General features: G+C 51.3%; 1 protein-coding gene across 4 annotated transcripts in view; it reads left to right on the plus strand.

Annotated features, from left to right (window-relative positions):
- The window catches only part of LOC118019677, a 166,873-nt gene that overhangs the window by 132,251 nt on the left and 7,858 nt on the right, over positions 1–26,764 (plus strand). Inside the window, exons 5-6 of one of the 4 annotated variants that reach the window (XM_035019074.1) lie at positions 22,469–22,566; positions 22,953–23,577. The exons of 2 other annotated variants lie outside the window; for them this stretch is intronic. In XM_035019074.1, coding sequence (XP_034874965.1) covers positions 22,469–22,518 — 50 coding nt within the window. In that variant the 3' untranslated portion in view covers positions 22,519–22,566; positions 22,953–23,577. Of the gene's footprint in view, positions 1–22,468; positions 23,579–26,764 lie in introns of those variants that run through there. One more of the 4 variants, XM_035019073.1, reaches the window with a different exon arrangement.

The following is a 26,764-nucleotide window of genomic DNA, read 5'->3' on the forward strand; positions in this document are numbered from 1 at the left end:
TTTTTCTTTCTAGCCACAAAGCCAGAGACTGAGAGAGGTAAGCAAGAGTGCAAGGAGAGATACGGTTGGTTCCTCAGATGACCTACTTCTGTTGTATCTGTGGTCCCTGTGTCCCGGGCAGGCCCTGGGAGCAGTGCTGGGAGAAGCCCTCCTCAATGGTGGGTGCTGTCACTCAGTGCATCTGGGCGCAGTGCTGTTCACTGGGCTCGTCCATTTGTTTGCCTAGCAACTATTCTTTGAGCACCTACTATGTGCTAAGCCCTAGAGATAACCATGAACAAGGCTCAGACCTGCTCTATCTGTACATTGGCCATGTTTCCAGGGCCCCCTAACAATGGTACCATCCTCCACCCTTCCGACACAGTGATGTACTTGCTGAAATCTCATCTAACAGAATGGTGGACCTGGCTGTGGGCATTTTTCCACATTAGCAAATCATGGCAGCTCCACGGGGAAACTCGACTCTGGCAGTGTCCGCGTTACTCAGCAAATCCGACCACGGCCATTGCTTACGTTATTTCGTGCACCTTCCTGTGGCCCTTACATTCATCAGTTCATCACTCAGGGTGCCCTCCCAGATGCATCCCTCACACTACTGCTGGACCTTTGCCGGGCGCGTCTCCCAGGACCTGGATCACACGTGTTCTTTAAATTATGGAGCCGATAATGAACTGAGTCACTTCTACCTGAATCTCCCAAACTTGCAGGAAAATATTGTCCCCAGTTGTTGGTGGCTGTGGAAGGGGACAGGGTAAAGGGCGGAAGCTGGATCAGAAAAGGCAGAAGCCAAACGCTCTTGGAGCAAGAAGAGACTCTGAAGAGGGTACCAGCTCCTTGCAAATGATGAATGAAATGCAGAGCATGTGCTGTGAGCAGTCATGGGCAGGAGCTTGGCTTGGCTTCTCAGTCGCTCCCAGCAGAGCTGTTTGCTGTGACCCCACGTGCTCAGCCCCCACCACGCTGGGAGCCCTCTGAGGGTGGGCTCCAGGACCCTCGGCAGACCATGGCAAGCCCACAGCCCTTCCTTTCTCTGGTCTCTTCCCTGGAGAAGGCGCTGCATACACTAGGTACTCAATCCAGGTGGCAGACCGTTTCCGCCTACCCCGGTCCACTAAAGTCCAAATAGGACGACTGAGAGTCATGAGGAATTGGGGAGATCATCAAGCCCAACCTGGACATTGCCCAGATGGGGAAGCGAGCACGGAGTGGGAGGAGAGCTCCCGCAAGGCCACATGGAGAGCGAGCATCACAACCAGGGCTGGACCCCCTCATCACCTCTAGTTCCAGATTCATAATGACACCTCCAGGTGAAGGGCTTTGTTTCTCCTGGTGGTTCCCATATCTTTATTTCTAATTGCATGGTTTTGGTCAAGCCCTATAACTTCTCTGAGCCTCTCTTTCGTCATCTGTAAAATGGAGACATGTGTACTAACCTGATAGAGTTTTGTACACAATGAGCTGCGCTCAGGGCTTGGCTCACTGAAAGCACATAACAAATGGTAACTGATTTATCTCCAACCCTGAGCTCTCTGCAGAGCTCCAGCAGCTGGTGCCCAAAATTCAAGACGTTAAGGAGGAAGAGTCATACACTCGATTGAGCCTGGACGTCCCATGAACGAGGCTGCCGTAATCCTAACCACCTGGGCTGGAAACCCCAGAGTCCTCTTTGTTCTGTCTTGGCACCCCAGTGTCTTGCTACATCCTAGCAGGCATCTTCCTTGTCTCTTCCATCTGTCCCCTCTTCTCTACTCCCTACCCAGCTACCTCTGGCCTGTTAGTCTCTGTATTCAACAAGATTTTTTTTTTTCATTTTAAGTGATAAAATTCCATCTCAAATGGGCTTAAGCATAAAAAACACAATTTATTAGGGGATGCCTTGGGTGGCTCAGTCGGTTAAGCATCTGGCTCTTGATTTTGGCTCAGGTCATGATCTCAGGGTCGTGCGACTGAGCCCCACCTCAGGCTCTATGCTGATTGTGGAGCCTGCTTAAGATTCTCTCTCTCTCCCTCTGCCCCTCCCCCTTCTGCACACGTGTGGGCACGCACACATGCAGGCTCTCTCTCTCTCTCTCTCTCAAAAAACAAAAACAAGAACCAATTTATTGGTTCGTGGCAACTGCATTCTTCTAGTTGTTCAGGCCAAAGTTCCTGGTGCCATCCTTGACTCCTCTCTTTCTCTCTTACCCTACATTGGATCCATTAGCAAACCCCGTTGGCACCATCTTCAGAGTCCATACTTTTGGTCCCACCTCCACCGTCGCTCCCAGTCACAGACACCCCCATCTCTCACCCAGACTGTTGCAGTAGCATTCCGGTGTGAAAGAAGAGAGTGTTCAAAGTCTCCGATTGGGAAAGAATTCAGTGCTTTTATGGAGTAATAGGAAGCCAGGGTAGCCAGAGCGGAGTGGAGGGGGCGGCGGTTGGAGGGAGAAGAAGTTCAGGATAGAACAAGGCTATGAGCTCCTGCTTTGTATACCTCCAGCGCAAGCTCAGTCCTGGCACGTTGCTGACCATGCCAAGAGCACTGGACGAGGAGCACAGCAGACCTGGAGTCTACCCCTCACTTGCTGTGCATCCTTGAGCAAGTCCCATTGCCTCTCTGAGCCTATCCACCCCTCGTTTGCTGCTATAGGGACAAACGATAATACCACTGCCCCCTGTGAACCTGCTCTGTATCCCGCGGTGCCCAAGCGGCTAGACAGGTTGCTGGCAGGTTGAGGCTTCTTTTTTTTTTTTTTTTAAAGATTTTATTTATTTATTTGACAGAGAGAGAGCGAGAGAGGGAACACAAGCAGGGGGAGTGGGAGAGGGAGAAGCAGGCTTCCCGCAGAGCAGGGAGCCCGATGTGGGGCTCAATCCCAGGACCCTGGGATCATGACCTGAGCCGAAGGCAGACCCAGCCACCCAGGCGCCCGAGGCTGCTTATTGAGGCTGTCATTGCTGTCACAACTGGGGATATTCAGAACTTAGGAAATGTCCTTTCCCAGACATCGTCTAGGATGGGAGCCATGATCCTCGGACAGGGCTGGGGCCTCCCCCCCAGAGACAGAGTCAGAAACAAAACACAACACCCCTGGTCTCCAGCCGTGCTGATTCATTCTCATGCTCCGTGACTCGGGAAGCCAGGGAGTGGCATCACACTTGGTCCCTTCCCCTGCACCCCTCCCCCCCGCCCCTGCTGAGACTCTGCCCAAGTGTGTTGCCTGCTTCGGACAAGGTTTGTCTCCTGCCGACAGCATGATGCTTACAGCGAAATGAGATGCTCACGTCTTGTGAGGCTCGATCATAAAAGATGGTGATGACAGGCTGGAAGCAATAGGTCATGTTGATATTTTCACATTAGTTTTCTATTCTTATTACATTTTGATGGATGGAGAGAGTGGGGATTTTATCGTAATCTCATTCCTGTCTTAAACTGCTAATTCATGCCTGAGTTCCCTCTTCCATTTTGTTTCGACAAATTCAGTCAAGTGCTGATGGGATGAAGATTTAATATGCAGCTGCAAGACTGGGGCGCGGCCCGCCGGCAGGAAAGCGTTAGCTGGGGAGCAGTGTTTTTGAGAGAACAGTCTAATCAAGTCATTTTGTTATGGAAGTGCCTTGTTACCCTGGGAGGCTGGTCTCCCTGTGTGTAAATAGCAAGAACCACATAACACTGGAACAGGGTCTTACAGTCATAGGGCGCGTTTCATTTTTGTTTGTTTGTTTTGTTTTGTCTTGAATCCTCCCGACAGGCCTGTGTGTGCGGGAGGGTGTTCTTAGCCCCGTTATATAGATGAAGAAACTGAGACTCAGGGAAGGGATGTGACTTAGCCCCGGTGCCTCTCAGAGTGGAATGCGGAGATGAAGCGCCAGGAGGCCGGGGGGTGGGGATGGGGGTGGCAGAGTCTGCATTTGGAACCAGCTTGTAGGGGACGGACGCTGGATCTGGTGACATTTGTGTAGTGCACGCGCTGTGATGCGCCTTTTCTGAGGCTTCCTTTTAACCGCGCTCCCCCTGACTATATGCTTTGGCAGCTGAACGCTCCTCCTCACTCCTTCCCCAGGATCCCAGAGTATTTACAGGCCCTTCCCTTGACCCCGGGGTCTCCTGGCACACCTCATTTTGTCTTGCCAACCAACTCCCCCTCTGTCTTTGGTTTCCCTTTCTCCTGGACCGAGCCAGCGGATGCCTTGTCTCAGCCCTGCTGAGAAACCCTCCCTGGTCCCCCGCTCTCCCGCTGCCCCTCCGCTCAGCACCCCCAGAGCTCTCAGCAGGGCCTGGTGCCCAGACCTTCACATCTGGGGCTATGTGGGCTGGATCCCCCGGCTGCAGCGGGCCAGGGAGTGGGCGATGGGAGGAAGCAGCCCTTCAAATCAGGGAACAAAATAGAGACACAGATGCAGGAATCCTGGAGCCTTGCAGGGCCTTCTGTGCCCATAGCCCTCTCTAGTTACATCGCAGGGCCTTCTGTGCCCATAGCCCTCTCTAGTTACGAAGTGCCTTGGCAGCCATGCACACCAGACCGTCATGACTATCCCAGGAGGTCCCTCTTGGGACGCCCAAAGAAACTGAGGCTCTGAGAATTTCCATGACCTTGTCCAAGGTCACAAGCCACTCTGGGCAGAGCCTTAACTCCAAGCCAGGTCTTCTGACTCCCAGTCCGCTGCTATCGGCAGAGACCTTCAGGGTGGCCTTGAGCTGCATCTGGGGCAGCTCTTTCGGGTGGCATTTATACCTTTTCCCCCATTTTGGGGCGGCAGCGGCAGTCACACCGCAAACACCTTCCTGGCTGCCCCCTGCTAGCCTGCGGCACGCGGCGCACACTCCGTAACCTTAGCCGAGGCCCGGGGCCTTGGACCGGAGGCCTGTGTGGCCTGAAGGCCTCGCCAGATGCCCCAGCTCGCCCCGCCCCTCTGCGGGCGCCTCGGCTTCCCCCTCCTTCCAATCCTTTTCTCTCTCCTGCCGCTTTCCCTCTTCCTCTTTTCCTCTCTCCTTGTCTCTCTCTCTTTTCAGAGAATAAAAATGACTGGACTTGGCATTATCTGCTGGTTTCCATGGTAATGAAATCTGTTTCCGATAATGGCCCTTCCCTGGCTGTGGTTAGTTTTGGTAATTTTAGCAACACTGCCGCACAGAGGCCACCTGCATTTCAATACCACGCAAGCTGCATACCACTGCCGCTTTCAGGTTGAATAGAACTAAGGGAAAATGCTTGCTCTAAAATTTCGAGGCTGGATAAATGCTCGAGAAGAAAAAGAAAAGTTATGTAAACCCTGCAGGCTTGAACGTGCGTGTTGCTTAAGACTTGAGTGTGATCCTGTTACTCTCCTGCTTAAAACCCTCCCCACACCATGACCTCGGGGCCTGCAGACGGAGTCCAGACTCGCCGTGACGCCGGGGCCTGCCTGACCCTGGCCTCCAGCGGCTCGCTCTGCCGTGTCTCCAGGCCTCTCATTCTCGGAGGCCCTGTTTCTTACCTTTGAGTCTTTGCAACTATCGTTCCATCTGCCTGCAATGTCTATCCTACCTTGGCTGCCCGGTGAGCTCCTCCCCAGCCTTTGAGAGTCCATCCACACAGGCCCACATCCCTCTCTCAAGCTCTTCCTTTTTCATGCCTCCCTGTAACTGGCACATTGTTCTATGCTGCAAACGTTTCCCACCATATGGGCATTTTTGTTTACCTGTCTTGCTCTTCCATGTCCTAGTGAGCTCTTCGAGAATAGGGATGCTGCTTGGCTTCACCTGTGTGGCTCCGGAGCTGGGCGCACAGCGTGAACTCAGGGAATATGAAAAGTGCATAGTACCAGCTACGGCGCCCGGGTCACTGGCTCTGTGGGCCAGGCCCTCGGCTAAACACTTTGTGGGCAACTTCTCATTGCTCCTCACTCACCCTCGGACATAGGTACCCTCACGTCCCTCGCTTTACAGATGAGGAGACTGAGGCCCAGATCGGGATGCTGGCCCCAGATGACAAAGTTGGTCAACGGAATGGATAATAGCTCGATGAACGTGCACAGGGATGGATTCAAGTGGAAAATGTGAATGGCTAGGGCTGAGCTCCTTTTGAATCTGCAGGGAGATTTTCCTGGAAATCTTTAGGGGGAGCTGTGAAGGCTTTGGCTGCAGGCAGGAGTCTGGCAGGACGGGGAGGAGGGGTGGTGGGAGGGCAGGAAGGAAGGAGGGAGGCTGGGGAGGAGCACGGATGTGAGGGAGCTGCACACACATTTCCCTGATAACTGTAAGCCTCCAGGCAGTGTCAGGAGTACCCGAGGCAGGAGGGCCGGGGCCTCGAGCTGCCCAGCCTGAAAATGGGCTTGCATCTCAGCCCTCGAGCTGGCCGGGACTGCTTTGGAGGCGCGGCGAAGGCCTGCTGTGTGCTGGGGCCTCATGAAAGATTTAAGGCTGGGGAGCCTCTCAAGCCGCTCGGAAGGCTAGAAGAGAAAGCTCAGGAAGAGGCAGAAGACATTCAGCTCCTTTCTGCTGACAGCCTGCGCTGTCTGGGCTGGCTGCGCTCTGATTCATGCTGCAAGCCCAGCCCATGGCTCCCCGAGGACCCACTCTGCTGCGTCTGTACTTGGATTTGAAAGGGTTCTTGGGAAGCACTTAGTTGGGGCTGAGCCTGCAGGGTGCAATGAGGACTCTCGAAGGTTGGTTTGTTTAAGCAGGTCACTGTCTCCCCCAGCCCCTCCCAGTCCTGTGGGATTGGGACTTTCATGAGGCCACGGGGCCGGAAGCTTTCATTCCCTGTCCACGGTCAGCCAGGAGGGGCCCATGGCGCCTGTCCACAGACCGAGGGCTGGGGAGGCTGAGGGAGGTGGAGGTGCTCTGCCTGCCGCTGGCTTCACGAGGGCCAGGGTTGAGCTGGAACCCCTCCCCAAGCTCCTTAACCACACTAACGGAAGGCATCTAGCACGATCACAAGAGCAGCCTGATGTTCCCTCCTCATTTGCCTTCATGTGAAATCTGGTGAGGTGTCCTCAGGGGCTCTGGAACGAGGGATGCTAGGAGGCAGTTACTCATAATAGCCAACACTGATAGAACACTTACTATATGAAAGTGAAGTCCTTTCGAATGTTATTCTCATTTTACAGTTTAGAAAACTGAGGTCCAGAGAGGCTAATTTGTCCAAGATCTCACACACACACACACGTTGGAGCGAAGATTTGAATCCAGGTACATATTCTTTAAACTATCAGGCAAGGAGTCACTGGTGGAAACACAGCCAGAACCTTGAAGAACATTCCCTCCTTCCTCTGTTCCAACAGTAAATATTTGTGAGGACCTTCCATGGGCTGGCCTGGCCCCACTGCAGTGATGGGAGGGTAGAGTCTCAGGGAGAGGAGGCCCGCTGGGCTCCTGGGCCCTTGGGAGGCATTGCAGGCCGATGGGCCCGGGAACCCAGTGAGGACCTACAGCTGAGTTTTGGGATCAGAGAGCAGGGTTTGACTCCTGGCTTGGCCACTTTCTTCTTGCATGGTTTTGGGCAAGAGATCAGGATGCTTCCTAGCTCGGTTTCTGCTTCTGCCAAACGGGGACCACATACGTCGCAGCAGCTTTCCTGCAGGCTGACCTGTGTTCCCAAGAGATGATGGTGTGGTATGCCTCAAGTGTAAAGATCTCTCCAGGGGAGAGGGGCTTTGAGAAAATATATATTCTAGAAGGAATAGCCCACTTTGCCTCACCGTGGGGACCCTGGCCAGGGACCCCTCAGAGGCACACTCCATGTTCCAGATGTTGCTCCTTTTCCTCCACCAAGCCTTCTTCCTGGCTGGGTGTTGGGAATCGCTTCTCTGCTTTGCACATAATGTCAATAACTATTGAATTGAGACATGAGCTTGGAGAGAGGGTAATTGTTGGAGTGGCCTCTGGCAGACAAGGCCAGTCTGGGACTTCTCAGATTCAATTTACATCGACTTTTAACTCTGGCATCAAGGAGAGCTGCATAAATTTATGCCTTGTCACCCCCATTTTGCAGAAAGAAAAACTGAGGTACGTGGAAGGCCTGTCCAGCCGGTGATAGGTCTGGCAAGTCTGGCTTGCAACATGGGACACGCTTCAGGTCCTGCTCAAGATTGTGCCTCAAGCCAGGATCTTTCCCTGGGCTGGGGGGCAGGAGTTGACTCAAACCAGGACAGACTCATGAATCACCCCAAGGATCCAGAGGAGCCGGATGCTGCCCCACATGACTCCTGAGGTGCCTCTCCTCTGAGCTGGGCCTCCCTCTGTCGGTCCAGGATCCCTGCTTGGCAGATGCTCTGAAATGGTCTGCCTAATCCTCTGACAAAGTGGCACCTTCATATCAATAGGTCAGAGTTAGAAGGGCATCCTCTCGGGAGAGGGGAAACTGAGGCCCAGAAAGGGGGAGGGGTTTGCCCAAGGACACTGTCCAGGTGTCCTCAGTGAGTGCGTGTCCCTTGCCATTTGCCAAGCCAATCTTTATGAAAGGACACAACGCTCGCTCCTCACTCCCTCTTCCCGTCAGGTAATAATTGTCTTGTTTAAACTGTCTCTAGGATTAGTCAAACAATCAGAGATCACAGCCGACAGCCACCCTGTTCTCTCATTACCCGGTGCCTATAATTAATATTTATAAACCAAGAGGGTGCTTGTCTCTCTTTGCTGAGAAGGAATTCAGGATTTCCAGTCAGTGCAAACATACGGCCTCTTGTTACCCATCACGGAGAAAGAGCAAGGCTACTTCAGCAAACATGCGTGCATTTGTAGCTTACGGGAAACAGAGCCCCGGGGTGGGGGTGCAGGGGGTGGGGAGAGGGGAGACAGGCTGAGAGAGAGGGACAGAGACCCCGAGAGTGGAGGAGTCACAGAGACACAGAGACAGAGAGGGGAGAACATGAAAATCCTGAGCAAGAGAGAGAAGGGCTGTATAGACCCAGAGAGAGAAGAGATCGAACCGGAGACCCAGGTGGAGTGGTGGTGACAGAGGGGACAGAGCCCATGCAGGAGGCGGGGGGAGAGGCACAGAGACACAGGACAGAAAACTTCAGAGGCAGAGAAGAGAAAAAATCAAGAGAAGGAGAGCAAGTTGGCAGAAGCCCATTGAGAGCAAGGGAAGGAAGACAGAGCATCCAGAGAGAAACAGAGGGATGACAGAGGGACTGGCTGGGAGGCCGAGGCAGCAGAGTCTTTGGGCTATCTGCCATGGAGTAGGTGGCACCTGGCATAGAACCCGCACACAGTAGGTGCTCTGCCAGCTCATGGCCTGGCCCCCAGTAGCTACCCAGCCCAGATCCTGGTATAAGCTCCCCAACACAGGACCTGACATCTAATAGATGCACCGCCCCCAGGCAAGATCTGGCCTATGGCAGGTGTCCCCTGCCTGGGGGTTGAGTAAGTCAGCAAAGGAATAAATAAATGCCAGCCTCCAACCTTTGCCTGTGTTCTGCCCGGCCTCTGACCAGCAGGGGGCAGTGGAAGGAGCCCGGGGCTGGGAGTCAGGGAATCGGGTTCATTGACTTAGGCTAGTCTGTTTACTTCCTCGTGCCTCGGGGTTCCCATACCTTAGATGAATTATGCCTCAGTTTCCCCATATGCTAGATGAAGGTCAGTTCCAGACAGTCCTAAGACTCCCTGACTTCAGGCCCTCCTGTCTCACAACCAGCTCAGATGGGCCCCTCACATTCAGAATCCACCCCGGCCACCGTCCCCGGGCTCACCTGAGCTGTCCTGGCGAGGACAGGGCTCTTCCTGGGGCTGCTGGCGGCTCTCTGGTTTGCACATTAGGACTCAGGAGCTTGGCGCAGCAGCTGGAGAAGAGGCAGCATCAGTAAAGAGGGGCTCTCAGGAGCCATGAACTTGGCCCTGGAAAGGGGATGCCGCATGGTTATTCATGAGGGCTGACACAAGGCAGTAAGCGTGTGTGAGAGGAGGGAGAGGGCAGAACTGGGGAGCCCGGAGCTGCCACGGTTAAAGAAAAACCAGAGACCTTGGACGGAGATGTTTAAACCAGCCCCAGGAAGCACCTTTATTTTATAGGCAGAGGAAATTGCTACATAACAAGCCACCCCCAGATCGCAGTGGCTTACAACCCCAGTTATTTCTGTTCCTGGGTCTGTGGATCAGCTGGCCTGGACTGAGCTTGGCTGGGGATGGCTCTCTTCCCCCTCCTGAGACCCATGGGCGAGCATGGCACATCCTTGCCACGGCGGGAGCAGACGCGCACAAGGTCTCTTGGGCCCAAGCTTGGAGCTAGCAGATGGCCCTTTGCACCTTATTCTACTGGCTGAAGCAAGTCACGTTGCCAGACTCAAATGAAGAGGCGGCGAGAGCCATCCCACCCACAGTGAGAGAGCACTGCGAAGTTCATAGCAAAGAGCATGGGTGCAGGAGGAACAAGGACCTGAGGCCATGATGTAACCTGCGGAGCACCTACTCGGCGCCAGGCACCGTGCTCAGAGCCAGCGATTCGCGGTAAATGGGACAGCTGAGATGACTGTCCTCACAGGCTTACAGAAACCCGTGAACAAGTGAATAAAGTCACAGATCATGAAATCACAGCGGGGTGCGATGGGGGGAAACTGAGTCACTACCCACTCTGATATGATGGACTGGGACAGCCTCTCTTGAGGAAGTGGTGTTTGGACAGAGCCAAAGGATAAGAATAAAGAGATGGAAGAAGAGCTTCTTGGGCCAAGGATACAGCAGGTGGAGACTCCAAATTCAGTATTCTCTCCAAGCAATGTTGCTGCCTCTTGGAGGAGGGAACCCTGGGGTCCTGAGGGTGAACCCTTTTCTCCATCACCATAGCCACTACCCTGATCACCAATGTCTGGATGACTAATAGCCCCTCTGCTGGGCTACCACCTCCCACTTCTCTCCTTCTCATTGGTACACCCCCCATTACAAGCCCCCTTTGAAAACCATGAATCCATGTCATAAACCATGAATCCAGGGCCCCCGAGGGCCTACGCGTTGCCATCCAAACCCCTGAGCCTCAGATTTTGGGCTCTGTTCAAACCATCCCAGCTCCCTCTCCAGCTTTATCCTCGTACCCCCAGCCCCTTGCTCCTCGGTCTCCTGCCAGATCGAACTGACTTCTGAACACTTTCCTGCACTCTCTTGCTTCTGTGACTTCTACCTGTGTTGCCTGTCCCTCTTGTCTGTCCAACTAATTCTTGCTTTCCTTCAAGACCCAACTCAAACCTCAAGCCCTCTCTCAGGTCTTCCCTGATGCCCTCCAGGAGTTAGCCACTCCCTCTTGAGGGCCCCTGCAGTGCCCTGTTCAACACCTATGGTGCCAAGTCATCTTCGGGCAGTGGGAGCAGCAGTATTAAGGGTTCAATGCTCTTCCTACCACTCCAGTAGGTGAGGGACCCAGAATGCCTTTAGATGACCCTTTTGCTCCACGCCCAGGACCATAGTCTATGTCTGCCACTGAACTGCGGGCTTTTCAAGGGCTGGGGCCCCATCTTAACCATCTTTGTGTTCCTGATGCCACCTCAAGGATCGCCAGTGTTTGGTGTGATACTCTAAGACATTGGTGTGCTTGACGTAGCACCATGGGCTGCCCAGAGGAAATGTTTAAACCTTTCTCCAGATCCACACTCTGGTTCAGGTGGTAGGCAGAGTCTTGGGGTGCATGGCAGGGAGAGAGGCCTACCAGGCCCCCAAACAGACACCTGCTGGGGAAGATCTCTATTTGCCTTCAAGTCTAAGGTAGCACGATTTGGGGCCATGGTCATGGGTGGGAAAGAAGCTGAGTCTCTACCGGCTTTAGAGATAAAACTTCCAGGGAGTAGTCCAGTGTCTGGCCTGGAGTGGGCCTCCATGACTTGGTAAATGAACTCTCTGAAGATCTATGAATACTTCTGAGCACCTAGAGCTTGGTTCTCAGCCCTGACATTAGAGTCACATGGGGAGATTTAGAACATACCAGAGCCTGGCTCTACCCCAGGTAACTAAGTCAGAATCTGAGGCTAGGGCTCAAGCATGCCATTTTTCAAAAAGTCCTCTATTAAGGTAGCCTTAGAGGCTCTAACAGACAAACCTTTAAATCTTAATGGCCTGAAGTGGGAGAAGGATTTCTTGCTTCTGTAAAGTTCATTCTGCCTGGTGGTTATGCTCCACAGAGTCATTCAGGTCCCAGCTGATGGAGGCTCTGTCATCATCAACTATGGCTTCCAGGGTCACCTGGCCTTCAACATCTAGTCAGCAGATGGAGGATTGCTTGGGAGGATTCTCATGGGCCAGCTCCAGAAGCGATGTACGTGACTTCCACCCGCATTCCACTGGCAAGAGTTCTGTCAATGGTCCCATCTCTATGCAAGGGAAATTGGAAATCTAGTCCTTGGCAGGGAGGCCACTTCCCAGCCACACTTGGAGGGAATCATAAACTTTGGTGGCCAGCTGGCCACTCTGTCACAGCCTCCTGGGTGATCCTAATGTGTGGTGGGGTTGAGAATCACTGGTCCAGAGCTTCCCGGCTTGATGAGAATATCATTCCAACTCTTCCCTGCCCAATCTCTAGTGCAATGGAGCTATAGATGAACCTCCTCCTGGGTGGCCATGCCTTCCAACATTGTGGTGTTTCTCAGAGCCCAGTCAGGATGGGTGGGAAGCCCAGAGAGTCTCAGGATGCAGCTCTCTTCCCCTAGGGAAGTACACACCAGGGAGTTGTGGGAGATGAGGCTAGAACAGAAGGAGTCAGACCCTGGGGGACTGTAATAAAGACCTAAGAGGCTTGGCCTCTATTGTGAATCCATCAAAGGTTTGGAAGTAGGCAAGTGACAGGATGAGAATGACCTTTAGGAGGGCTAATATGGTGGAAGGGGGTGTGCAGAAGCCTGGAGGAGGCGAAGCTGCTGGTCCATTGCGTCTGGATCAAGCTTTCTGTACAGTCCTGCCTGGTTTGGGGTCTCCTCAGTGCCTAGGAGGAAAAGATGGCGGCTGAATCCTGCCTCACCTCCAACTCCCCTTCTAGGAGGCCTTCCTTCTACTCTTCCTGATTTGCCACCCTGAGACTATTCAGAGGAATATATTATAGACTCTGGAAGTAATTCTATAAAAGAAATGTCTAATGTATTATGCCATGGGAGTGCTATTGTAAGAACTATTTATAGCCTCCCAAGGGGAGGTCTTTGTGGGGAAAACAGTCTTTTGTATATGCAGGTCTGGATTGTTTGAAAGGGAAAATCGGTACTCTTATCGTTAAATTCATTCACTCATTCATCCAACAAATATCTATGGAGCCCAATTTCCTATGGTGGGCACCGGGGACACAAGAGTGAAGAGGACAGTCATAGAGGTCCCTGCCCTCATGAACTTTGTGTCCGTTCTCTGCTTTGCTTAGGATCAGAACTGTGTCCATTTGCAGATGAGCTTACCTGTTCCTAAATGCCCATTACTGAGTCCCATTTAGGTCTTTTCAAATTCGAGCAGTACATTGGCATCCTTTGATAGAGACCTAATCGGAACACAGACACAAAGGTACCTTTACAGCATGTGGAGTAAACAAAACAATTTTCTCTTGAGAAGGTGTTTGTAAGGTATTCAGGCTGAGAAAATTGTGCCCAAAGATGGTGAAAGTCACAGGAATAGTTTCTGTGCAGGCAATGGTTTGTTCATAATACTCAATTTCAGTCAGCCTTAATAGCCTCAGCAGTTAAAAAAAAATAATGTTTATTGTGTTCCTGATTATAAAAGTAATATGTACCCATTGTAGAACATTGAGAAATAACCAGCAATGACATTTTGGTGTTTTCCCTTCCAGTTTGTCTTTTAATGCTTACATTAGAAAAAAGTCACTATCAAAACGTTACGTTATAAGCATTTCCTCAGTTTATTAACATTTATCATAAGCATCCTTTAAAATGACTACTTAGCATTGGGATATATGATTCTATCATGATTTACTTAACTAATTCTCTGTGTGAAGCATTTAGGTTGTTTCTTGGTTTTTTTTTTTTTTTTTGATATTATAAGCAATGCTGTGCTGTACGTTTTCATGCATGAAGTTGCTTCTCTGATTATTTCTTCAATATTGATCCTTTTAGAAATTAAGGCGCCTGGGTGTGTCAGTTGGTTAAGCATCTGCCTTCAGGTCAGGTCATGATCCCAGGGTCCTGGGATCAAGCCCCGCATCAAGCTCTCTGCTCAGGCTCTCTGCTCAGCGGGGAGCCTACTTCTCCCTCTGCCTACCGCTTCCTCCGATTGTGTTCTCTCTCTCTCACTCTGTCAAATAAATAAATAAAATCTTAAAGAAAAGGAAAAAAGAAGAAATTAAGGCACCCAATTAAAAAATGGGCAAACAATTTAAAGAAGCACCTCACGAACAACACATACAGATAGCCATAAACACATGGAAAGGCGTTCAATATTGTTATTCATCATAGAAATGCACATTAAAACCACCATGAGATTCCACTCTACACCAAATGGTTAAGAGCCCAAAGACCAACGATGTCAGGTGTTGGAAGCAACTGGAGCTCTCATACGTGGCTGGTGTGGTTGAAAATGGAATAGCCGTTTCGGAAAATAGTTTTTACTCAAGTTAAATACACACCAACTCTATGACCCAGAAATTTCACTTCTAGGTATGTACTCAAGAGAAATGAGTGTATGTCCATAAAAAGACATATCTAAGAATATCCATAGCAGCTCTAGTCATCATAGCCCCAAACTAGAAATAATCTAAATAACCATCAATAGTTAAATGGATTAAATAAGTTGTCTTACTTTCATACAGTGGAACATCATACAGCCACAAAAAGGAGCAAACTACTAGCACATGCAACCACATGGATAAATCTCACAGGTATTATACTGAATGAAAAAGAATTTTTGTATGACCTCATTTATATGAACTTCAAGAATAGGCACAGTGAGTTCATGTTTATTGAACCCAGAATGATTGATTACATCTGGGGGGAGACACAAACACACAGCATATGATAGAAGCTTATGGGGTATTAGAAATGTTCTTTTCTTGATCTTGGTGGACATTACATGAGTGTAGAGAATAGGAAGACCTGATATCAAGCTACACAATGAAACAAATACACTTCATATGCTGTATGTATGTATATAGCCAGTTGTGTGGGCTATCCTTCCATTAACAAAAGAAAGAAATTAGGATGAAATTTCAATGATATTACTACGGCCAGGAATTCAGACATGCTGGAGTTCCCCCTTCACCCGCCTTTGAGGATGTCGAGAAGCAGTATGCCAGGAACGACAGCAGGACTGGGATCAAGTGTCACTTGGCCCATAACCATGCGAGCACCCAAAGTACCAAATTCTGACTCTAGTGCAAGGCTAAGTTTGGGTTCCTGTTAGCGAGAGTTCTCTAGAGAAATAGAACTGATAGGGTCCTGTATATATGTAAGAAGAGATTTAGTGTAAGGAATTGACTCGCATAAGTATGGAGGCTGAGAAGTTGCAGTCTGCTACCTGCAGGCTGGAGACCCAGGAAAGCTGGTAGTGTGATTCAGTCCTAGTCTAAAAGCCTGAAACCAGGAGCGCCAAGTGCAGGAGAAGATCAATGTCCCAGCTCAAGCAATCAGGCAGGAGAGGCTGAATTCTTCCTTCCTCCACCTTTTGTTCTATTCAGGCCCTCAGTGGATTGGATGATGCCCAACCACACTGGAGAGGACAAACCATTGACTGAGTCCATTGATTCAAATGCTAATTTCATCCAGAAACACCCCCAAATAATGTTTAGCCAAATCTCTGAGCACTCCATGATCAATCAAATTGACACATAAAATTAACCATCACAGTGTGCGTGGCTTAGTCTCGAGGCTCCAGTGGGGCCAAGTGCTCCCCTTCTCCTTGGGTCTACGTCTTGGGGCAATATCCTCAGGTGTGCTCACCGAGTCCATCCCACAGGGTAGGAAGCACCACCAGGAGCACGCCACAGGGACACTGGCTTCAGGGTCCTGCTGTAATGAACTTGGGCTGACTGATGCCTCTGACCAGTCAGATGGTGATTTCCTCTTTTTTGTGGGGGGGGCATGAGAGTCATCAAGAGATTGGGCATAAAGGGGTGTCTGGCATGGGGGGAGTGGCTGAAGCATGTCTTCCCACTCCTGATTCCAAGAAGATAAAGGGAATGAACATTTTGAAGGTTTTTGTCAAATCGTCTTCCAGAAAGTTTGCATCAATTTGGTCTATCACCAATAGCACACAGGAACGTGCATCTCACCACATCTTTGCCAGGAAGGAGAATTATTATTTTGTCAGGCGGGCGATGAAGCCTCAAGGTGCTTGCCTTGGACGCCGTCTCCAAGCTCTGGAGATTTTGATGCCCGGCCGGGTGTAAAGAAACTAGTCACTCCTGCCACAGTGGGTTAGTTCTGGGATGGGGGAAAGAGCCCAAACCAGACGAGAACACGGCCCCAAGAGACCATGGGGGAGGCCCTTGTTGGGTGGAGTGACCATCAAACCCTCTCTTTGGGTACCATTCAGGTGGGCACAGGTAACCAGAGGCGGGTGGCTGGAGCTCAGCTGCACCCAGAGCAGGCAGGCCATTTCTTCCTATTTCAATGGGGCTCTGTGCCCATAGGGGTCAAAAACATTTTCCCCTTGTGACCCATTCCACCCAGGTGTCTTGATGATAAACCCCCAACACCAAAGAAATCTACCCAGGGTCTTGTCTTTTCCTCACTACCAACACAGGCAACATGAGCATTTTTCCCCCCAAAATGTTTTCAGATTTCACCCACAAAAATGGTACTGTGGTTGTTGTAATTGGCATTTCTTTGACTGCTTGTGAGTTTGAACCTTCCTTTTTAGGTTTACTGGCTCTCCACTCCTGTGGACTTGCTGTTTCTGTCCTGCACCCGCTTCTCCCTGGAGGGTTTCCTGGAGTTTTGAGCAGCCTCCGGAGTGTCCCTCCCTTCCTCTGGGTGGGGTGTGGTCTCTTGGATCCTGAGCCTGTAGGAGCGTGCTGGATGTATTTTTGTTGGTGGTGGTAGCACTTGGCGTTTTTGTCTACAAGAACTTTCCCCGGGAAGCTGTCTCAGCCCTGCAATTAGCTCCCTCAATCAGGAAAGCAGCTCATCGTGAGATTAGACACATCTCAGTGGCTGATTGCCGGGAATTTGGGAGAGAGCTGGTGGGTGATAATCTCCCGCTTTCTCTCTTTCTCTGTGCCTTTTTTCCTTTTTCCATTTTAAATAACTGCTTGATTGTAAAGAGGGATGATTCACTACTCGAGATTTCTTCTGTAACTTAAGCGGGGAGGTTAAGAGAAAAGAACTGCCTCACCCTCTTCCCCCTCCCTTCCCTGAATCCCAGATCCCTTCTGTTCAGTTGCTCCCACGGGGAGGCAGGGAGAGGGAGGGAGGAATGCAGCCCTGTCTGGCCTTCCGCACACTGCCTGGGGAAGCTAGATGGCCTGCTTCCCTCTGACCCTCGCTCTGGGAACCCGCTTCCTAACTGCACATCTCCTCCTCCCTCCCACCCCCACCCTGTCCCATCCAGCTCCAGGACCTTACTTCCATCTCTCACTGTCACCAAATACTTCCTACATCTAACTCTGAACCCTCTTATGAATTTCACTTTGGTCCTCAAGAGCAATTTATTCCCTCTCCTCTCTGATGCTTCTTCTGCAGGCACAGGCCAGCCTTCTCCTCCCTCCCTCTTTCCCTTCCTCCTTTCCTCCCTGCCTTCCCTTCCCTTCCTCCAACAAATATTTATGGAGTGAATGCATTGTTCTAGGCATTGAACAATCCAGACAGTCCTTGCCCTCATGGGGTTTACATTCGACTTGGGGAACAAGACAATAAAAAAAAATATATACACATACATTTATATTGTGATGGCTGGTAGTGATCAACGAAAAAAGGCAGAACACAAAGGCCAGTAGCAACAAGGGATGCTGTTTTGTAGTGGGCAGTGATGACCTCTCTGAGGAGGTAACTTAGCAGAGAGCTGAATGAGGTGAGGTGGAGGGTCACATGGATATCCCCAGATGAGGGAGCAGCAAGTGCAAAGGCCCCGAGGCAGGAGCATCCAGGGCGCTTATGCGGGAACACCAAAAATGAAGAACAGAGATTTGGCAATGAGGCCAGAGACGGGCAAGGACCAGACCATGCAGGGTCTAGTAGGTCACGAATAAGACTCAGTTTTTTGGGTTTTTTAATTCTACGTAGAAGGGGAAGTGACAGGTAGTTTTTTTTTTTTTAAGATTTTTTTTTTTTTTGATAGAGAGAGAGACAGTGAGAGAGGGAACACAAGCAGGGGGAGTGGGAGAGGGAGAAGCAGGCTCCCCGCTGAGCAGGGAGCCCAATGCGGGGCTCGATCCCAGGACCCTGGGATCATGACCCGAGTGGAAGGCAGACGCTTAACGACTGAGCTGAGGAGTGACATGATCTGACTTAAGTTTTTAAAGCCTCATCTGGCTGCTCTCTGCTGATTAGACTGTAGAGGGGCAAGAGTGGAAGCAAGGAAATAACCCAAATAACCCTTTTTTCTCTCAGCGAAATAACCCCCCCCCCTCTGGCTGACAATAGGGAACAAATTCAGCTGGAAGTGTCACCGGCAGCTCAGGGACTGTTCAGTGAGGCAGAGCCCAGAAGTCACCAAGGTGTAATTTGTCTTTTACAAAGAGAGGAGTTAAAAGGACAGATTATAAAATTCAGCCCAGTGGGGTTTTTTTTTTTATAAGCATCTACTGATTTTTTTCTCTATCAGATGTTTTGTTGATCAAATTATATTCTTGACATTTTGGGGACCTTCTATGTTTTCCCAAATGCCGCCTAATGATGCCAAAGTGCAATTAAGACTAATTTGTTGGCAGAAATAATGGGAAGTTGTTCGGTTCTACGAAAGAACAAACCTCAGTGCTCTTATTATTATTATCCTTATTATTGAGGCCATTATTATTGCTCGAAGCATGTGTCAGGCTGAAAGAAGCAGGAGGGAAGATGAAAAACATCTGGGAAGGGAAAAGAAGGTGCCTCAGAGGAAGTCAGAGCACTTGGAGTCAAACTTCCAGAGTTCAGATCTCACCGGCACCACCTGCTCATTGTGCGACCTTGGACGAGTGACTTAACCCCACCCGGCCTCAGTCTTTTCACCTGTAAGTTGGGTGTCTTAATATTGTCTATACCATTGGATTGTTGAGGAGGAACTGAGATGAAATATTTAACTCATTGCCAGAGAGATGGGGGGGTGTTGTATCAGTCATGATTAAGTTTAGTTGTGACAAACTCAAAATAATAGTGGCTCAACAAGTAGATATTTCTTTCTTTCACCTGCAAGTCTGATGTAGGCAATAGAAGGCTGGTGCCAGGAAGCCCTCAGGGACCCAGGCTCTTTCTAGCTCCCTGGTCTAAAATAGCGGCCAGAGTTCCGCCCATCATACTTACCGTGCAGGAAGCAGGGTGAAGAAGGGAGACGAAGAGGGAGTCAAAGAACCCATGCCAGCTGCCTTTGAAAAAGGCTCCCAGAGCGACCACATGACACTTCCACTTATGTAGCATTAGCTAGAACTCAGTCACATGGCTGTATCAAGCTGCAAGGGATGCTGGGAAATGTAGTCTTTATTCTGGGAGGCATTTTGTCCAGCCAGAAACTGGGGATTCTAATACAATGGGAAGAAGAGATATTGGATATTAGGAGATAAGTGGAGGTCTCTCCCATAGGAGGGAGGAAGGAGAAGGTAGGGAGACACCCACAAATACCAGATTTTGTTTCTCCTCCCTCTTTCTCTTCTCCATAGCCAGTCAACCACCAAACCCTGTTGGCTCTACATCCTAAAATTCTCTTAAATCCACTCTTCCCCCCCCCCACCCCAGTCTCCATGGAAAGAGCCCTAGTTCAGACTTCATCATTCTCTAGGACCATTACAAAGGCTCCTCACTGCCCTTCATCCCAACCTGTGGTGTCTCTTCTTTACTAATGAGTTGTCTGACTGAGAGCCAATGGGGTTCTCACTGCCTACAGGATAAACTCCAACCCCCAGAGCTCAGCCTTCAAGGCCCTATAGGATGGGTCCCAGTTTCTCATTGTTTCAGCTCATACACCCTTCCTGGCAGCTGAGAAGAATACTTTACTGTTAGCTGAATAAGCCACCTTCTCTGTCTTTAAACTTGGTTTTCCCTCCACCCTTTCTCGCTTTCCTGCTTGGAGAGCTCCTATTCATGCTTTAAAACCCACATCAAATGTCCTATGTCCTCTCTCTGTGAAGTTGTTAGGACTGTGCCACTGATTTGACTGTTTGCCCTCAAATCCATCCCTTGCTCTCCTCCTTCTCTCCTCCACCATAGGGGAAGGGGATGGCTGACTCCTACTGGCTGTGTTTAGGCTCCTGGTGAGCTGTCTTTTGGTTGGGTTTAGCAGATAAGAGGCACTGGCAGGAGACTGGAGGATAGAAGGGAGAAGCTAGGGGGATTTCTCACCTTTTCTCTACCTGGGAGAGGATCTCTGGCAGCAGCTACATCTCCTGCCAGACAGTGTACCTCTCTGTGGTTCCAGATTCTGCTGGGCAGCCTTCCTGGCAGGGGCGGGGGGTCTAGCTCCCTGCAGGGCAACTCTGGTTTCTAGGATCTAGGAAAACCATCTCCTCTCACTGTCTTTCCATTCCTAGGGGTGCTGGTGGTTTCCTGCTGTTGCTAATTTTTGGATAGTGCTAATTTGACCTCTCAACTCTTCCATTACCTGTATAACCAGTATTCTGCATGAAGTTCCCATGGTGTGAAATGCCTAGAATGGTTTCTGTTTTCTTAACCAGGCCCTAAGTGAGCCAAGTGCCTGGCACAGCACCCGGCATAAAGTGTCTGTTCAATAAATAGTTGTTGAATGAATACATGAATGGAGTTTCCCTACCCCATCTAACCACGAGCTTCCCCAGCTCCTAGGTCACTGATTCATTACAGCATGCACTGAACTTGTTTGTTGACACATCTTCTCTCCCATGAGACATCGTTGGTAGTTGGGGATGTAGACACAAATATTCAGGCATCCTGACTCCTGAAAATGTTTCTTCTACTTTCTGCCTCTGGGAGCTGGGAAGGAAAGGAGAGGGGAATGGAATGGAGAGAGGTGGAGGGCTCACTACGGGTATCCCCGCCTTTCTTATTTTAACACAGGCTTTGCTTCTGGGTTCAGGCCAGGATTTATGAGTGTGTTTAGGCAGTAACACGAAGGGACCTTTGGCGAGAAATGTTCCCTGTCACGCTCTGACAGCCCATGGAGGGAGGCAGCTGAAAACATCAGAAAGGAGATTTTTCTCGAGCTAATAGAAGCTCCAGCCCAACTGTTGCCACCCTTTAAATGCCACCTGGACATGCCTGGGGGAAGAGGGGAGACTCCTGTTTTTGGGGTGAGATGTGCTTTGTTAGAGAGGGGCACTTGGATGAGTTCTCTCAAATTTCAATTTGGGCTTCACTGAAGACAGAGCAAGGCAGTTGGAAGGATTGGAATTAGATGCTAGGAGGAACTGTTGTCTCATCCTTTATGATGATGTGAAGGTAGACTCAGGGGCAGAACCTCATTATTAGCTCCTGCCAGTCTTCCTGTTCTCTCCACTCCAGCCAAGCTGGTCTTCATTTTGTCCCTTGAATGTGCCTCAGGGCCTTTGCACCCACTGTCTTCTCTGCCTTGGCTGTTCTTCCTCTTCATTGCTGGATCCTTCTTATTCAGATCTCAGTTCCCATGCTGCCTCCTCAGAGAAGGGTCCCCTGCCCATTCCATCTAAAGTGGCTGCACCCCATCAGTCATTCCCAAACCATTGCCTGGTTTTATTTCTTTATTACATTTGTTATTATTTGTAATTATCATATTTCTTTATTTTCATACCTGTTCATTTTCCATCTGAACCTACTAGATTACAGGCTTCCCCAAAACAGGAATCCTTTTCTATTATTTTTCTCACTCATCCTTGACACCCAGGACAGTGTTTGTTGCCTAGGCACTGACTAATGATTTTTTGAATGAGTGAGTAAATTAGTTACAATGCCTAAAAAGAAAACAGTGGTTCAGAAGTGACCCTGGGTGTGCTTAACTGAGATCAGTCTGGGAGGTCTTGCTGGGAAGGGGAGAGAATGGGCATAGAAACTGGTCTCTGGATCATCGGTTGATACAAGGAATTAAATGACACAGTGTCTGCAGGGTGCTTAGCACAGGGCCTGGCGCCTTATCAAGGGCTCAGTGAGTGTTGGCGGCTGTTAGGTTCAGATATACTCCCTGCCGCTCCATGTGGAGCCCCTCCTGAGTGCGGCGTGGTGGAGTCTGGGCTCTCTGGGCTGAAGATGGGTGGGTACCAGGCCTGGGCTTGAGGGTGCCTGAGCTGGCCCTACCATGGAGGCTGCTGGACCCAGGGCCAGGGGACAGCTTGCTCCTGGGAGCTGGGAAAGACTGCCCACGTGGACAGGGAGCCTCTGAGGACCTCGTAGAGAGGCAGATGAGATCGTTGCTGAGAGTGTGGATTCTGGAGCCAGCTGCTTGAATTTGAACCCCAGCCCTACCATTTACTAGCTTGGCCAGTTACTTGACCTCCCTCTACCTCAGCTTTCCTATCGGTAGAGTTGGGACAACAGCAATACCTGCCCCATGGAACCTGTTCAGCTCTGTGAGGATTTCAGGAGACCATGGAAAGCACCTAGACCCGCATCTGGAATGAAGTAAGTGCTATAGGGATCGGCTGTTAACAACACCAACAACAATGTCCCTATTAGTTCTCTGGGTGTTAGGGGCTGAGTCCTGCCTCTGCGTGCCTCCCCACCCCCACTCATTTGTTGAAACGCTGACCCCCAGTACCTTAGAAAGTGACTATATTTGGACATAAGGCCTTTAAAGAGCCGATTCAGGTAAAATGAGACATGCGGGTGGCTCCTCAGGCAATCTGACTGGTGTCCTTACAAGAAGAGATGAGACATAGGGACACACCATGCAGTACAGGCCATGACAGGATCCAGAGAGAAGATAACCACGTACAAGCCACTGCGGCAGTGGGTCAAGTGGGGCAGGAGAAACCCAACCTGACGAAACCTTGATCTTGGACTTCCAGCCTCCAGAACTGTAACAAAATAAATACATCTCTGTTGGTGAAGCCGCCCACTCTGTGGTCTTTTGCTATGGCAGCCTGCACAAACGAATACACTGGGTCAGGAAATCCGGAGGTCCAGAGAACCGGCTGTATCCTCACCCTCTGGGACATCATGGTTGTGGGGACAGCCCTGCAGCAATCTAGGCCTCCCTCTGCCTGGACTTTCCTGACTCCATCCACAGCACCCCCCCATCTCAGGGTGATAGCCCTCCCTCCACGGAGGGTCATCCTTGATGGGGTGCATCACTTGGCCTGTCCGTGACTTGCTCCTCGGGTCAGAGCAGTGCTGAGGAGGCGAAGGGCATCCTTCCTGAGATCTGCCTCTGCTGATAAAGAAAGCTGGCAAGACGCCTGCCTGCGTGGGCACCTCCGCACATCCCGCCCATCAGTCCGTGGGCCCCGGAGAAGCTCCGCTCTTTCCAATGACCTTATCAGGTTATTTCCTTCCAAACACCCACCCCGACTCCCACCTCTGCCCCGTCCTTGGAGTTTTATATTCCCCCTTCTTCAGCCAGAGCCAATCCCAGAGAAGTAAGCAGGAGTGGGCCCACCTGATTGGAGCAAGAAGTGCTGGAGGCGGGGCCGAGCCGTTGACTGAACGGAAGGGGAGCTGGCGGGGGCTGGAGCTGGGGCTGCAGGGAGAGTCTGGGAGCTTGCTGGAGGGCAAGGTGGGCAGAGGCTTCGGGAGCAGCTGGTCAGCCGGGGCCTTGGCAGGGCCAGTAGCTCTGCTCAGCTGGTGAAGTGATGCTCTCCTCTGATTGAGCTAATTATGCTGATTGAATTTCCTCCTTCTCTCTCCAGTGCCTCCTTCTGCCTCCTCCTCTCTCCTGCCTCTCCCCTCCCCTCTCTCCCTTTAGAGAGAAAGGGAAAGGTTTCCTTAATGTGACTGGTAATTGTTATGCACACAGTGTCAGATGTTAATGTGAGCTGTGATTGACAGCTAATCAGCCCATCAGCTGTACAAAAAGAGTGAATAACTAGGTAATTTGATTTCCCCTGATTCCCCTGCGTGGGATGGCAGGAAAGTCTAAATTAGCAATCAGGGAGCCCGTGGCAGATCCTGGAGGGCGGTGGTGAGGATCCAGGGGCTGCGGGTGCAGCTGTAGCCTTGTGGGTCCCAGTACCTAGGGCGAGAGAGCCTCTACTGGCCTCGACTGCGTGGGGAGGAGCTTTGTGAGCTGCACAGCTAAGTGTAGAGAGAGACTGGGGCAGTGGGTCAAGTCCTTGCCCGTGAGCTGCCCCTTCCTTGGTGGCAGCGGGGGGCAGGGCGGGGGAAAGCATCAGGCTGGCCTCCGGGAGAGGGGAGGGTCCCAGGCTGGAGGGGCTCTTATCCTGTTGTCTAGGAGACCACCATGGAAGTAGATGGGATGTGGCAGCCAGGCACCTCCCACCCCCCATCCTTTTGGAGCTGGTTGCCAGGGTTTCCACCGTGTGACCCAAATTCTTCCAATTCAGGGAAATAGTTGTCCCCTCACTCAGCTTCTGGCAGATTCCATTCAGGTAAAATGGAGCACAGCAGAAGCACATGTGGATTATCTGGTCCCATTGTGAAGCCATCTCTGGCCCTCTTGGGCAGACAATAGTAGCTAGACACAGCATCCCCTGTGGACCCGCGGGGGCCAAGGGACCATGCCAAGTGTTTTGTCTGCATCCGTTGTAAAGAGGAAGGAAGATTGGGTACCTGGCTCAAAGTCCCACCGTGAGAAAGTGGTAGACCTGGGATTCGAACCCAAGGCAGGACCAGCTTCTCGGCTGTGATGGCAGAGGCAGCATGAGCTGGAGTGCCCATTTTGGCCTAGCCTCAGGTGGCCTCTTACTCCTTAGAAGGCCTCCCCACTCCCTGTGAGGTCTTAGCCCCCGAGACTCCCCAGCCAGAGAAATGCCCATGAGTATCTCTAGTCATATGTGAATGTTTGTCCTTTTATAGATGGGGAAACTGAGGCCCAAAGAAGATAGGACAGACCTGAGGGCACATAAAGAGCTATTGACCCAGCTAGGGCTGAAACCTAGCTCTCCTGCCCCATCCTAACAGTGTCCACCCCAGACTTCCCCCTGTCTTATTGCTCCTTCCATTCCTAGCCATCCCCTTCCCCAATCCCCCCCAACTGTGGGATCCAGCAGGGAGCTGGGGGTGGGGCTGGCAGCCAGCAGGGCCTGGAGATGCCCAGGGACGACTCTAGGTGGCAACAGCATGTTGCTGGGAGGGATCCAGCCCGCAGCAGCTCCACTCGCTGCAGGAGAGGCAGCTGCTTTGGGGTGTGGGGGTTGGGTTCTGAGAACACAGTGGCTGGGCCCGGGGGCCAGAAGGGCTGATGGTCCCTCCCATCCAACGCTGCCTGGCTCACCTCCAGCCTTGCAGCCCTCATATATTGCCTTTCCTGCGTGTAACTTGGGGGTACAGGTATGGTGGGGGGTTGGGACACTCTCTGATGTGGTTTCCCTAGGTCACTCAGTCCCATTCTCGGGCAGTGCGCACCCTTTCCAGTCCACACTTTGTGCGAGTGCGCATTTAGCAAGCCTGTGTGCGTGTACAGACACTTGGGTGTGCGTGAACATTTGTCCTTACTTGGTGCTCACGGACCAGTGTGCAAGTGGGCTCCCCGGCGCATACACTGAAGTGTACCCGACCCGTGCTCATGCAGCATGCTGCAGCCTGTGTGTGGGGATCGGGACCCCTCCACGGGCCCCAGAGGAGTTGGGGAAGCTGGGCCTTCTTAGACCAGCCACTTGGATGCCCAGAGAGGGATGAGGGGTCTGGGAAGAGACAGGAGGCAAGAGCCACAATCTTGGTCCTCAAGGATGCTTGGGAGGCTCAGTTTAGAGGGAAGCGACAGCCTGTTGGGGCAGGAATTGGTGTGAAAGCCATGGATCGTGGCCTTGACCTTTAGAGGCTCAAGGGTGGGGAAATGGCCTCGGGAGGGGCTGTGGTCAGACCTGAGTCAAAAAGAGGTGACATCCAGTAGGGGTGGCATTTGGAAGAGCCACATCCCTGGGGACAGTTGCACAGCCTGTTTTGTTCCAGCCTACGTGCTGGCTAGTGAGGGGTGGTTGACCTCCATGTACAGAAGAAACGGGCTCAGACGGACACGAAAAGATGTTGCTCAAGGTCACACACCTAGGAAGAAGAAAGCTTACCCTTGCTTCCCTGCAGGACCCAGCAGAGGCAGAAGGAGGCAGAAGGAGGCAGGGAGAGGAGGGGGAGGAGGAGGGAGCGGGAGCTGCAACCCGTCAGGAGTCAGAGCTTCCACGAGGCGCACAAGGGCAGAGTAGAGTTGAACCCGCTAAGCTGCTGAACTCAAATATTTACTTGTCTTTCAGCCAACAAGTGTTTACTGGCAAAGTGCTGTGTATGAGGCACGACCTCGGTGAACCCAACAGCTTACCGTCTGCTCTTGTGGGGCTTGCTGTCTGCTGCTGGCGTGAGCACGTGCATGCGTGCACACGCATATGCCCTGGCGCATGTCCGTGCACGTGTGTGTGGTGGGGGAGGTGGGCGATGCTAGTCACCAGCAGGAGTGATCATAGCTCACATCAGCCGAACTCTTATTAATTCCTTCGATCCTCTCCACAGCCCTGTGGTGCTGCTCTGTTCTCCCCATTCCACAGATGGGAAAATAGAGGCACTGGGAAGGTAAGCAACTTGCCCTAGGTTGCACAGCTAAGAGGTAATAGAGCTGACTTCTGAACCTGGGCTGTTTGGCTTCAGGGTCAACACTTTTACTCTTCATACAATACTTACTAGCAAGTCGTGATGGGTGCTGTGGAAAAAGGAT

This window comes from Mirounga leonina, unplaced genomic scaffold (assembly GCF_011800145.1).
Source record: "Mirounga leonina isolate KUSES-001 unplaced genomic scaffold, KU_Mleo_1.0 Mir_173, whole genome shotgun sequence".
Classification (NCBI taxonomy): domain Eukaryota; kingdom Metazoa; phylum Chordata; class Mammalia; order Carnivora; family Phocidae; genus Mirounga; species Mirounga leonina.